This window comes from Ambystoma mexicanum, chromosome 13 (genome assembly GCF_040938575.1).
Source record: "Ambystoma mexicanum isolate Mex_15411 chromosome 13, UKY_AmexF1_1, whole genome shotgun sequence".
Taxonomy (NCBI): domain Eukaryota; kingdom Metazoa; phylum Chordata; class Amphibia; order Caudata; family Ambystomatidae; genus Ambystoma; species Ambystoma mexicanum.
The window spans coordinates 744351914-744366278 of record NC_090938.1 but is presented as its reverse complement, the minus strand read 5'-3'; the positions used below and the strand labels follow the sequence as shown (position 1 = coordinate 744366278).

The 14365-nt window shown below is 45.0% G+C and overlaps 1 protein-coding gene across 1 annotated transcript in view; it reads left to right on the top strand.

The window, feature by feature from the left end:
- LOC138521883 (E3 ubiquitin-protein ligase TRIM39-like) overlaps nt 1-14365 on the top strand; it is a 134899-nt gene that overhangs the window by 17312 nt on the left and 103222 nt on the right. Inside the window, exon 3 of the mRNA XM_069635045.1 lies at nt 5224-5454. Coding sequence (XP_069491146.1) covers nt 5224-5454 — 231 coding nt within the window. The remainder of the gene's footprint in view (nt 1-5223; nt 5455-14365) is intronic.

Sequence of the window (14365 nt, the reverse complement as noted above, 5' to 3'; positions counted from 1 at the left end):
GAACGGATTAAGGGCTTCCGCACAATCTTTGATGAGACCGGCGGGGCAGATGTCGCCTTTACATCTAGATGGTTTGAGACTCTTTAGAATGTGAAGTGCTTCCAGTTCAGGGACTTTATGGAAGCAGAACAGTGGGATGCTGAGGCTGTTGGTCGTGGGAGGATGAGTATCGGGAGTGGCTTGTTGCGGGAGTTTCAAGGCGGATCGTTTGTTGAGGATTTTGTTGTGTAGCGTGCCCATTTTCTGTAGCAAAGCATTCTGGATGCTGTGTCTTTCAGAAGGGTAGAGGGTGGTGGGGTGCTAGGAGTTTCAAGCTCTTTGAGAATGGTGAATAGTTCTCTGGTGTCGGATTTGCCGTTGGAAATTCTGGCATTGAAGGTGGTAGCTTTACCCTGAATAATGGCTTGTTTGTAAAGTTTAGCCGCCTTCGTGAAAGCTGTCCTAAGGGCGTCTGAGGGAGATTTTCTACAGGATGTTTCGGCAAGTTGTTTCTTTGCTCTAATTACAAGGAGGTCGGGTTGAACCAGGAGTTGATATGTCCTGCTGGTTTAGCCTTTTTGAGAGCTAGGGGGGCGATGGTGTCAACTGCAGATGTTAGTCATGATGTATAGGTCTGTGAGGATGTTAGGATCATGAGATCCGAGGTATTCTTGATTGAGTACCTCGAGGTGAGGAAACATCTGATCCTTGGTGAGTTTGCAAGAGCTACGTGCCATGGTTGGCAGTAGTGGTATGGTAGTGGGTTTGATAAGGTGGCATAGTGGGATCTCGATGGCGATGATATGATGGTCAGACCATGGACAGGGAGTGTTGGATCTAATGGAGATAGGGCGGTTGAGGTATAGAAACCTATATATACACTCACAATATAAGTGACCAAGCTGGTAACTGATAACGTTCAAAGAGATTACATAGGTGTTAAAAGAATAAGGCACGCTTATAGAGATCCATTGAGAAACAGCAGTAGTTCATTGTTGGATATTAATACATCATTAGTTAAATTAATATACACGGTTCCGGGATTACTTGTATGATATACAACTATAATTCTCACTTGATAGCTTACATGTTTCATACAACGAAGACGTGAGTATGTACTTTGAATCCTGCAGATATAAGAGTAAATGCCCGAGTAATATTTGTTCATTAAGGACATACTATGAATTAAGGTCAAATACACAGAGTAGTAAGTCATAATATATTGTTCACCATAAAGGAAAACATCAAAGTAACTATAACAAAATGGAAATCTAAAACAAGAGTAAACCTAAAGGGTCTCAGGTAGATCACCAAATACAGTATATACAAGAATAATGACTAATTCACCTCACACTGGAAGCACTCAAGATACAGTATGTCAGATCACATTGTTCCATCATTTTACCTTTCCCAACATAAATCCTGAGAACCTTACAGTGCGGGGTAGACGAGAATGATTCATCAGGCATAGATAGCTAGGGAGCACAAGACTTCCAACAAGAATATATGTGATACTGATTGATATCCAATGATGACAGCTAATGTAGCATTCAGGAAGATCAAGAGGAATACTGGTAGCTATAAGGATTATAAAAACGAGCCAAGATAAAAATCTTCATTCAGCCCAAGTGGATCCATCAAATCCAATTGGTGTATCCAGAACAGTTCTCTCTGAGATAACCTCTTATGTAAATCAACATCTCTTGATAGGGGGTGTACCACTTCTAGTATAAAACATCTCATTTGTGCAATCATGTGATGGTGTTCTAGGAAATATATTGATGTTGGTGCACAACCATGTAAGAGGTCTAATAAAATAAATAAATGAAGTATCGAATGTTAAATCTAATTCTGGTGCTCCAGGAAAAACTCTTGCTACTCCAAAAAAAGAGCTTAAATACTATTTATAAATTCAGAAAACACTGAGGAAAAAGCCTGGTCACTCTAATCGAGACAGAAGTCTCTTCTTGTTAAGCTTTATAACAAGCCCTGAATTAAAGACAGATTAAATATATGATAAAGTCCAATACACAAATAGTTTACTTGAACAAAATTGTATTATGTGATCAATAAAGTTTCAAAGCATAAGTAAACAATGTGGTGAATTTCATCATTCAGCAGTGTAAATACAATTTCTGCACAATAGGTTTATACTAAGGAAAAAACATTTCAAAAGAATAATATTGCTCAAAGCTAAATTAACTAAAATGTAAGTACAAGGTAATATATGGAACAAAGTGACTCTCTGTATCTTTCAACTGAATAACAATACATCACTCTGTGTTAATACAATCATAATAGAACACTACGCATTTCGTGGTTCCCAGACCCCTTCTTCTGGTGTAGAAATGTATTGTATTTCTTCACTATCTAAAGAAATATAAAAAGAACAAAGTCACTGCACTGTAATTTGATCCATATGAACACCCGTGTACCAGTAATGGCCACTGACGCAGTCGACTAACTTTTATGGACAAAGGTGAGTCTTGTTCTTTCCAACTTCGAAAGTCCCAAGGATGGGTCACAAGGGAAACTTCCTTCTGTGTTGTTTAATTCTAAACTGTCCAATGAGCGGCATCTGCAGGGTAAAGGACCCCAAAGGGCTGTTTATGTAGTCAGCCTGATCTGGAAAGGTAGAAAAGTAGTAATACCCCCATTAATGTTAAATGACTAACGGTTTGTAAAATTCCAGTATCTGAACCTGGTCCTGCAGACACTGACGTGTCATTTAGTAAGGAGATCGCTTACCTTATAGTTATTGCCAGTAAACGCGATACAGGAACAAAAGGACGGCTGCTGATACAGCCTCCCGTCCTGCATCGCGTTTAAGTTCACTAACGTAGTCAGTCACGTGACCATGCACCGGTCATGCGACCGTACGGGTAAAAATAATACATAATGTTTACTTGTACGTGGAGTAGAAAAAAAGGATAATGTGTATTAAAGTGTGTAATACATTCAACTATAGGTGGCCCAGTCTCCAACAAAGATTACCTAATGTCGTAAACACGAAGGTGCGAGCTGTATTCACCGTACTGTGATCACGTGATCTGTTCACCATACCGCGATCACGTGATCAGATTGCTCAGCTCTCATTGGATGAATAGAGACCCGCTTTGTTGATTTGCTCTGTGGTCACGTAATTCTGTAGCTCAGCCTTCATCAAGTAAATGATGTACCTCTTAATGGGATCGCATCAACGCTCTAAATTCCCATGGTAAGGAAAATATGTCCTGATTTGTAATACGTTGTTCCATGATATATCAATCTCTTCGAACGAAGGCACTTACTCCATTGTTCATGATACAACATTTAACCTATGAGTGCTGTAAAAAATGACTTTAAGAAATAAATATTATACCTAAATGTATGTTAGTGTCATGTAGCAGACTAAGGTACTGGGGAATTAATATGATACATGAATCTGGTATCCAATTAAGATAAAGCCATTATTGAGCCTGGATATCGCTGGTACTCTAGGTGTTCATCAATGGATGTAACAAACATTTAGAAATAAACGTATTCGTCCAAAATTACTGTAGGACATTACTGAAAACACAGTCCCTCTACTGAAAAAGACAAAACATTGTATTGTTTCAAATCTAACAAATGGAAAGATGACAATCCAAGCAAAAGAAAAAGATCAGAATCACATATATTAGATATGTTCAAATGTAGCACGATAAATCAAAATCATTATTCATCCCTTTTGGTTCCAAAGAGTCCAATCTCTCAATCCACTCAATCTCTTTCTGTTTTAGCAACCGTTTAATGTCCCCTCCTCTCTTGGGACATTTAATTTGTTCAAGAATCGTAAATTGTAATTGTGCTATAGTGTGATGGAAAGTTTTGAAATGTTGTGCCACTGGTGAGTGGACTGAACACAATCGAATGTTCGATTTGTGTTCAGTCCATCTCAGCTTGACCTTCCTTGTAGTGAGTCCAACATAGAATATCCCACAAGGACATCTAATTCCATAAATGACATTACTAGTATCACAAGTACTAGTGTGTTTTAGTGGGATTCTTTTGCTGGTGTACGGTTGATTGATGCTAGATCCTCTAATTATGTTGTGGCAATGCTGACAATTATTGCATGGTAAAGTCCCTCTAAATGAATTTGAACTGGATGTGGATGGTTGGTAATCTGCTTTCACTACTAAATCTCTAATGCACTTACTTTTTCTATATGCAAACGTTGGTTCAGTTGCAAATAACTGATACAATAATGGATCCATTTTGAGCATTTGCCAATTCCTTTTGAGGATCTTTTTGATTTTATGCTCCAGAGTTTGAGCTCTCGGAATAGTTGAAGCTTTGGTCAAAGCAACGGATAACTGGTCTCTTGAGTATCCTCTCTTGAGGAATTTGTCTTCCAAATTCTTAGATTGATTCAGAGAGAAAAGGGGAAAGGGATAACAACACTATATCAAGTCCTAAATAAAACACATACCCCTGCCCCATGACACATCTGAAAGGGAGATGGCAAAGAGACCCTGGAACAATAGAGGAGGAAAAATGGATAGAAGCGCTAGTAGCTTCAAGAGAGGTTAATGTATCATCCAGGATGAGGCTCATACAATACAACATTCTGCACATGGTATACCATATTAGAGATAGACTGCATAAAAGGGAAGTAGGAACATTCCTAAGATGATGTTACAGCATATAAGAGGGGAGTTTGAAGGAAGTAGAGGGGAAGAGACACTGATACACATACCATCGATGGTGGTAAAAAGGGACCTAGTGGCAAAAATGGAGAGATTGGAATGGACCATTGCAGCAGAATGGAGGGGACCACGTACAGGAATAAGGGGGAGGGATGTCCATGATGATGTGTCGGAAGATGGGGGTGGGGGGAAATGGGGCATGGATGCCTGAGAGAAGGGGCACATTGGTACGAGATACTGCAGGAGGGTGAGGCAGGGGATAGAGAGGGCAAGGGAAGGAAGTGGGTAAAATGAGGGAGAGGAAGGAGGAATGGGATAGGAGGAATGGTCAACACTAACAAAAATGTGTATTTTAACAAGGATATGATGAATAATGTTGGAATATGGAAAAAATTTAATATAAACTGGTTTATGAAAAATAATCATTGCCAATCGGTAATTCATGTGTGTTAGGTTTATTATTTTAAGAGTTATTGAGAGGGACCACTATAGGTGTTATGTAAGATATATTATGATAGTTAGTATAATAATCAGAAATATAATATGTGTTTGTTTGTTTAAATCTATTTTTAAGAGAAACATTATGAAGCAGAGAGAAAACATCCTTAGTACATTTGAGCATCTGAAGCAGTTTCTGGAGCAGGAGAAACAGCAGCTGCTCATCAGACTGGAGAAGGAGCAGGAGGAGACGATGAAGAAGATTCAGGAGAAACTGACCCACCTGGAGGAGCAGCAAAGCACCCACAGGGACCTGATCACAGAGCTAGAGAGGAAGTGCCAGCAGCAGGACATGGATCTACTGAAGGTGAGTGGGGATCAGAAACCTATAGAGCTTGAGCAGCAATCCACCCACAGGGGCCTGATCCCAGAGATAGAACAGAGGTATCAGCAGCAGGGCAGGGAGCTACTGAAGGTGAGACCGGAATCTATAGACCTGTAGGAGCAGCGATCCACTGCCAGGGACGTGACCACAGAGCTGGCGAGGAAGTGTTAGCAACAGGACGTGAATCTACTGAAGTTGAAAGGGAACGGGGGATCTATAAACCTGTAAGTGCAGCGACCCACCCACAGGACCTGATCAGAGTTAGAGAAAAGTGTCAGCAGCAGGAAAAGGATTTACTGTAGGTGAGGATCAGACAGATATAGAACCAGAAGTACAGCATTTCCTCCATAGGGACGTCATATCAGCACTATAGGGGACGTGTCAACAGCAATAAGATAAGATCACCCCTTGAACTTTCTTGATAGCAAGTACAAAAACCCATATGTTGGCAACTGGATCCAGAAGAAAGCATTTTGAAATAGTCAGCTGGAATGTATACCAGGGTGCTGTGCATTTAAGTGAAGAACTCACAAGTGCAGATGATAATTGCAGCAAGGGTGGGATATCTCACCCGCTCCATACCAGCTTCTATTAAACACAGTTGTGGCTTTTGGAAGTGAGATATTTGAATGAAAATATATATGTATGTAATTATCAATATCGAGATATTAAAAAATAACAAACAAAATGTAATCAATACAATATAATCACCACTAGATTTTCCTTCATAGCAATTCAGGAGATGCTCAAAAACTCCATTGTTAGTAAATTGATAAGATGGCAAACAGTTGCAAATGGTTTCTGCTGGCCCTACTTGCTGACCTACAATATCATAAAGAAAATGCTTACGATGTCAGTGCAAATTCAGTTTACGCTTTCACCAGCAGATGGCAGAAAAGTGTAACGGGGATGGTCTGTGATGCTATGAGCAAGAGACTGATGTAGGAGGGCAAGTCCAGTTTCTATTAACTCTATACTCACTGTTATTACCCTGGCCTCACCTCTCATCTGTCTCTCTTGTTCCTCTGGTCCTGCCGTCCGCAGACCGCCCAAGGGTAGCACTGCAATGGGTCTCACCTCACTATTGGTCTCCTGATACAGGGCATCTCTCATCCCCTGCACACTTTCATCTACATGCAGGATAGGATGTAAGGGTGCTGGGGATCTGCGTAGCCCGGGGCTGGTGCTGTGGTTAGGTTCCACTTGAGCTCCTCAAAGGTCTGCTGACATCCGTCTATCCATCTCTCACCAAGGGTGCCCCAAGGATGATGTTAATGTTGTGGGACTGATGATACTCCTTTTGCTCTTCTGGGTAGATGAATATCCCTTGTTGAGATCCCCAAGTGGTCGAGTGATTTTTGGCAAATCGTTCCACAAACCTCCAGTAGTAGTTGCAGAACTAGAGGAAACACTGCAGCTTGCAGTGAGGACTCTCACTGCTGGTGATGTTGGACCTGTCCGCGGCCTTTGACACTTTTGATCATATCCTGCTTGACCGCTTGAGTGGTAGGTAGGATCTCAGAACATGCAATCAGGAGATTTGACTCATTTTTGGCCAATCGTCAACAACAGGTCAAATTTGGGCTATACCAGACCCCATCGGGATGGGGTGTGTAGTCCCACAAGGGTCTTCACTGTCACCTATACTTTTTAATTTGTATCTGCGACCAATGATGGAGATTTTGAAGAGGCATGGTGTGAATTACCATTCCTATGCTGACGACATGCAGCTCTTTATTAAAGTTAGTGACAAAGAGGATACCTTTCATAAAGTTAAGCAGTGTTTGGAGGATGTTAGTAAATGGCTGTCTAAAAACCAATTACAATTGAAGGCATCCAAAACAGAGCTGGCCTTGTTTGGGCCCAAGCACCTTATCACGATGGCCGAAGAATATTCTGTCCAGAATATTCTTGGGGTGGAACTAAAGTTTGCTTCTAGGATTAGAAATCTGGACTGCATTGGATGCGAGGCCCAAGTTGGTGCAAACGTTAAGGTTGTCTTTTATTCACTTCGACTGCTACGGCAGGTTTTGCCTTTTATTCCAGTGGAGGATCATGCAATGGTGGTGGGGACGATGACAAGTGCTCAGCTAGATTATTGCAGTAGTCTGTTGACAGGCATTCCAGCTAAACAGCTGTACATGCTTCAAAAAGCCCAGAATGCGGCCGTTAGATTGATCGGCCGTTTATGTCAGTTTGCCCATGTGTCCCACCTGCGCCGAACACTTCATTGGTTGACGGTGGAAGACCGTATTAAGTTTAAGGTAGCATGCCTGATTTTCAAATGTTTAAATGGACTGGCCCCGGAGTACTTGGGAAATAAAATCTCCTACTACCAGCCAATTAGAGCGCTACGATCCAAAGACCAGTTGTTGTTGACTGTTCCTCCATCAGCCTATGTCTCCAGGGGAGACAGAAGGTTTGCGGTCTTCGGCCCCAGGCTGTGGAATAGCATCCCTAAAGAGATCCGAGCCTCTAAAACACTACCAATTTCGAAAGGCCCTCAAGACTGTTCTTTTTTTTTTTAAATAGAAATGGTGAAGGTCACGGAGTGGCCTATGTGGAACTGAGGTGGTGTTGCTGTTTATGCACCTGTTATAGTTCTTATTTAGTTTTCGCATCTGCGCCTTTATACGGTTAAGTCTGTGAAGTGTGCATTAAAAATAACCAAAATCAAATCACATCAACTTCTTCTGTGTCTGAGATTGTGGTTAGGTGAGGAGGGTGTCCATCTTTGCCGGGGTGATTCCATCAGTGGTGCCGATGTGTCTGAACTACTTGATGCTCGTTCACCGAACTGGCCCCTGTCTACATGGAGCTTTAGCCCTTGATCCTCCCCTCCCCCAGTCATTCGGCACCTTCATGAGCCTCCAGTTGTGTTCCGCAAGGGTGTTGCTGGGCACACTAGTGTTATTGAGGTAGACCAGTTCCTTCAGAAGGTTTATGTGGCCCATTGCGTCCTCTAAAAGTTGCTGGAAAGTCACAGGCACACCAGAAATCCCCTGGGACATCATGACAAACTTGTAGAATCCTAAAGGGCAGATGAAAGCCGTCGTAAGATCAGTCAGATGCATCGGGATCTGCTATTAGACGCTTCTCAGGTCCAGGATTGGGAACCATTTTTCTGATGTTTGTTAATCTGCTTAGAATCACATGCTGTGCATAGGTCCGACATCCAGTGGTCACTGCGGAGTATTGCATTTTGTTTTTCGTAGTCGAAAAAGGGGACGTCGACAAGGCGTGTCTGTAACACTATCCCTATAGTGACGTGCGTTGTACCCACAATCCCTCACGCGTCGAGGTCCCTCAGATTGTTTTTTTCCGCCCAGCTTCTGGTCGCCTTACGCGGAGCTCCTAGAGAGACATTGCAAATACTTACTACGGACCTCGGTCCTTAATTATACTTATTATATTGTTAAAGATCCCTCCCCTCGACGTTAGCTGTGAAGCTGTTTCTCCGCCGAGCAAGTTTTCGATGGAGGGGAAGAGACGGAGGAGATCCTTCGGCGCTGCCGAATACGTGGCCTGGCCTCGCCGGCCAACATACAGTAGGGAGAGTGGGGGTTCGAACTTTTATCTTCTCTTTGAGAATGTCTTTCTTTCTCCCCTATCTTTCCCTTGGGGTTGTTATCACCAGTTATTATTGCCTCAGCTATGGAGAGGACACCTTTTAAGTTTTGCCCACGCTGTAGGGGCAAATACACTTGGAAGGACAAACACAAGCTCTGTAATCGTTGCTTGCCCCTCGATCATAAGAAGGACAGCTGCGCGGCCTGTAAGCTCTTGAAACCAAGAACTCTTAAAGAACGCAAAGTTAAGAGGTGGGCGGACTACGCTATGTCGAAGTCAGTTTCCTCACCCGCCGCCGCTGTTACAGAAAGTGACGAGGAGGGTGATAACTCGACGTCCGTTACGGAAGTCATTAACCCCCAGAAGGAGCGCTCGTGCTCCTCGACGTCCGTCCCCGGCCCCGACGGGCTCAGCTCACGCCCTGCTTATGGGGATGAACACCCCGGCGACAAGGACGCACATAGACCCCATAGGCCTAAGCACACAACCCACGGCTCTTCTTCGTCAAAGACGAAGGATCCATCAGCGCCGAAGGGGATGCAGGGCACTCCGGCGTCTACCTCAGACCGTAAGGGTCTCAAGCCCCACCCGCAAACGCAGCCGCGACCAGCGATTGGGCTTTCATCAAACACGGGCACTACCCCAAAATCATCCGACGTAACGCTCCATAGAGCGGCCGTCGAGGAACAACGCCTAACGCAGGCAATGTCGACACCAGAGTCCTCTACTGACAAACTCGTTGTCGAGAGCCTGGCGAGAATTGTTTCCGAAGACAAACGTAAGCGGACGACGAAACAAACGTCGAATACCACACAAAAAGCTATGGAAACGCCGAAAAAGCACAAGAGTAGCCAGGAACTGCCCCCTTCATCTAAGGGCACTTCTGAACTACCGGAGGGCTTTTCAGAGGGCGACGGAAACCTTTCTTCGACGTTGTGGGAGCGTTCTAATCGTTTTGAAGGTGAAAACACTGATTTCCCCCCTCTAGACTATTCAGGGGTCCCCCATGAGACCCTTGAAAGACTCCATTCTTGTATGGAGAAAATGGAAAGGTTTTTGGGAAACCAAAACCCACCCACACCCAAAAGACCAAGAGAATGGCCCCAGGATGACCCTAGGGTCAAGATTCCTAGGCTGTTTCCCCCTTCTACAGACGTATATGACCTCACTGAAGATGAGCAATACCTCCAGGAAGATGAGGAGTGTTTGGGTGGAGAGGAAGAACATGAGGAAGAGGGGTTTGAAGAAGATCCTTACACTAGTGCAGGAGCTTTCGAAGAAGATACAGCTACCTCGCAGCCCTGGCAATCCCCATCAGTGCAGCCTTGGCAATCCCCATCAGTGCACTCAGACCCTGATGTCTTTCACCCTTCTCCTCCCAAGGATTCACCTATTGGAAACACCTCTCCCATAGATGACCAACCTTCACTTAATGCACTATTGCGCAAGGCAGCAGCGCATTTTGAAATAGACACAGGGGAGACTCTTCCTGACATAGACTTTGTAGAGAAAGTTATTAAAGAAAAAGCCCCTGTTAGTCAGTCTATTCCGCTCCTCTCTTCTATAAAGAGAAGAATAACTCCTTCCCTTTCCAATCCTGCCTTAGTCCGAGGGGTCAACCCTCGGATAGAAAAGCTCTTCAGCCCTTCGTCCTCTGACCCTTTGTACATCAGAGGACATTCTATTCCGGACTCCCTCGTAGTTACTAATACAAGGAAAAGAGCAGGGGTACCACTATCCACTAGTGAGGCACCACCTGACAAAGAGGGCAAGAAGCTCTATGCACTTGGGAAGAGAATCACAACGTCCGCCGCCTTCTCAACTAGGATTGCAAATAACAATTCCCTACTAGCTAGCTACGCAGATGCACAGTGGAGCAAGCTGCGCAGCGAAGCAGAGGACGCACCAGAACCCCTGCGTTCACGCCTGTTAGCTACAATCTCAGAGGGAACTCTTGTAAACCAGGGCATCGTAAAGAACTCCTTAGATGCCGCAGAGACGGCTGGCCGTTCCCTGGTTCAGGGAATACTTCTCAAACGCCATGTCTGGCTGCGCAATTCGGGATTTAAGCCGGAAACCCAGGCTTCCCTGATAAATAAGCCCATAGAACAAACACATCTGTTTGGGAAAGCAGTTGATGAGGCCCTAGAACATGCGAAGAAAGAGTTTGATACCATCAAGACTCTTGACCAAATTTCTAGGCCCCCTAACAGACGCGGTTATGGCAATAGACGCTCCTTTCGTGGCCAACGCCAGCAGCAAAACCAACAGCAATTTTACTCTGCTACAAACTGGCCCTCTAACCAGGGTAACAACACCCAGTTCAGTCAAAGAGGCCAACGCCGTGGCAGAGGAAGAGGTCGCGGCTCCAGCCCCAAAGGTTCCATGCCCAATACCAACAAATGACCCGAAGATTCGGGTCCCCTCCCATGCATCACCGGTCGGGGGCCGGCTAACATCGTTCCTTTCAGCATGGGAGGGAATATCGTCAGACCGCTGGGTATTATCCACCATAGCCCACGGATACTGCATCGAATTCAACGGTTCCCCGAAGTACAGACCCCCACGGAACCGACGCATGACACCGGAACACCTCACCATTCTTCTTCAAGAAGTAGAAGAGCTACTGAAAAAAGAAGCTATAGAGGCTGTCCCCCTATCTCAGGTAACAGAAGGTATTTATTCAGTGTACTTCCTTGTACCCAAAAAGGACTTAACCATGCGCCCTGTATTAGATCTGCGCCCAGAGAACAAGTTTGTCAAACCCCAAAAGTTTCGTATGGTGACCTTGCAGGAAGTAATCCCACTGTTATCACAAGGGGATTACATGACAACACTAGACATGAAAGATGCATACTTTCATATTTTAATGTTGCCAGCGCACAGAAAATACCTCAGGTTCAAGATGCAGAACAAACACTACCAGTTCAGAGTACTACCCTTCGGGATAGCATCTGCACCAAGGGTATTCACGAAAGTACTGGCAGTGGCAGCGGCCCACCTGCGCAGGTTATCCATTCCGGTATACCCTTACCTCGACGACTGGCTCATAACAGGGGATTCTTACGAAACATGCTTCTCCAATACCCAAAAGACCGTAGACCTTTTGTCCCAACTGGGCTTCTCCATCAACGAAAAGAAGTCCAGCTTAGACCCCAGCCAAATCAAACAATTCCTAGGGGCTCTAATTCGAACAAAGGACGGCCTTGTCTTCCCCTCCAACGAGAGGGTCCAAAACATGCTGTTTCAGATCCCCCATTATGTGGCAGGTCGAGAGGTGACGGTACGCAAAGCAATGCGCTTGCTAGGGATGATGGCGTCATGTATTTATTTGGAACCTCACGCGCGCCTGCGCATGCGCCCAATGCAAGAGTGGCTCTACAGCCAGTGGTGTCAGGCCAGCGGACAATGGGACCATCTAGTGGTGGTCTCGCAGGCCTTGGTTCTCTCGCTACGGTGGTGGACAAAAGAAAACCTGTTATTAGGGAAAACTTTTGCCACACCCGCAGTTGAAGCCACTCTAACCACAGACGCATCCCTTACAGGATGGGGGGCTCACCTATCCCATCAGACTGCTCACGGAGCGTGGACTCCGAGCTTAGCATCCAAGCATATAAACCTGCTGGAACTACTAGCGGTGTTCAAAGCACTGAAAGCCTTTCAGGAACACCTACAAGGAAAGACAGTGATGGTCCTCACAGACAGCACCACAGCCATGTACTACCTCAACAAGCAAGGGGGCACTCACTCTCCAGGACTGTCCAAGCTGTCCCAGAATATATGGAAGTGGGCTCTCAAACACAACATGTTCCTACTATCACAACATGTACCAGGGGAACTCAATCTGCTAGCAGACAAACTCAGCAGAGACTTCCCCCTGCCAGAAGAGTACGAATGGCAATTGCACGAAGACATCGTCTTAGACGTCTTCACGCAATGGGGATTCCCGGAAATAGACCTGTTCGCAACTCTGGAGAACTCACAATGCCAAAGTTACGCCTCCAGGTACCCCCAGAACCAGTCCAAGGGGAACGGTCTGTCGATTCAATGGTCAGGGAAATTTGTTTACGCCTTTCCCCCGACTCCCCTTCTCAACAAAGTGGTGCACAAGATGCACCAGGAGCAGGTTACCATGATACTAGTGGCCCCAATGTGGGCCCGGCAGCCATGGTTCGCTCACTTGATGGAGCTGTCCCTATCTCCCCCAGTGAAACTTCCCTGCCCGTACAACATGCTGTCACAGGACAAGGTCAGGACACTGCATCCATGCCCTCAGACCATGAACTTAGCAGCCTGGCTCCTGAGATCATAGAATTTGGACATTTACAACTCCCGCAGAGATGTATGGACATCCTCAGGGAAGCCAGAAAACCTAATACTCGCCACTGCTATTCTAGCAAGTGGAAAAGATTTGTCATCTGGTGTAGAGGTAAGAGCATCAACCCGGTTGACTGCTCTCCCACTAACATTGTTCTGTACTTGACCCATTTACTGGATTCAAGTCTAGTGTTCAATTCCATTAAAGTCCACCTAGCAGCACTTTCTGCATACACCACTTCCCAACTTAAAGTGTCGTGGTGGAAGATACCAGTTATCAAGGCCTTCATGGAGGGGGTAAAGAGAATACACCCTCCGATAGCTAACCCAGCTCCCGGACGGGACTTAAATGTGGTACTTTCTAGACTCAAGGGCCCTCCTTTCGAACCCATGCACAAGGCAACTCTTAAAGACCTCACTCTTAAGACTGCTTTCCTAATAGCTATCACCTCCATTAGGAGAGTAAGTGAACTACAGGCTCTTTCTGTACTAGACCCCCTTCGTAACAGTTCACAAGGATAAGGTGGTTCTACGCACACACCCAAGGTTTGCACCAAAATTAATCTCGAAATTTCATGTAAACCAGTCAATAGAACTACCAACGTTCTTTCAAAACCCTTCCAGCTTGGGAGAAAAAAGTCTGCATACACTAGATGTACGCAGAGCTGTCATGTTCTACATGGAAAGAACCAGACCACTGAGAAAGACTAATCAGTTCTTTGTCTCTGTGGCAGCAGGAAGAGAAGGAGATGCAGTTTCAAAGTCCACTATATCTAGATGGATTGTTCAATGCATCACTCTCTGTTAAGAGAGAACTACCCTTCAAGCCAAGAGCACATTCCACTCGAGGCACTGGGGCTTCCATAGCGTTCATTTGCAAATGTTCCCCTTGAGTCCATCTGCAAAGCAGCTACCTGGAGTTCTGTGCACACCTTTACAAAACACTACTGTCTAGATGCACACTCTAGATCTGACTCCCAGGTGGGACAGGCAGTATTAAGACATC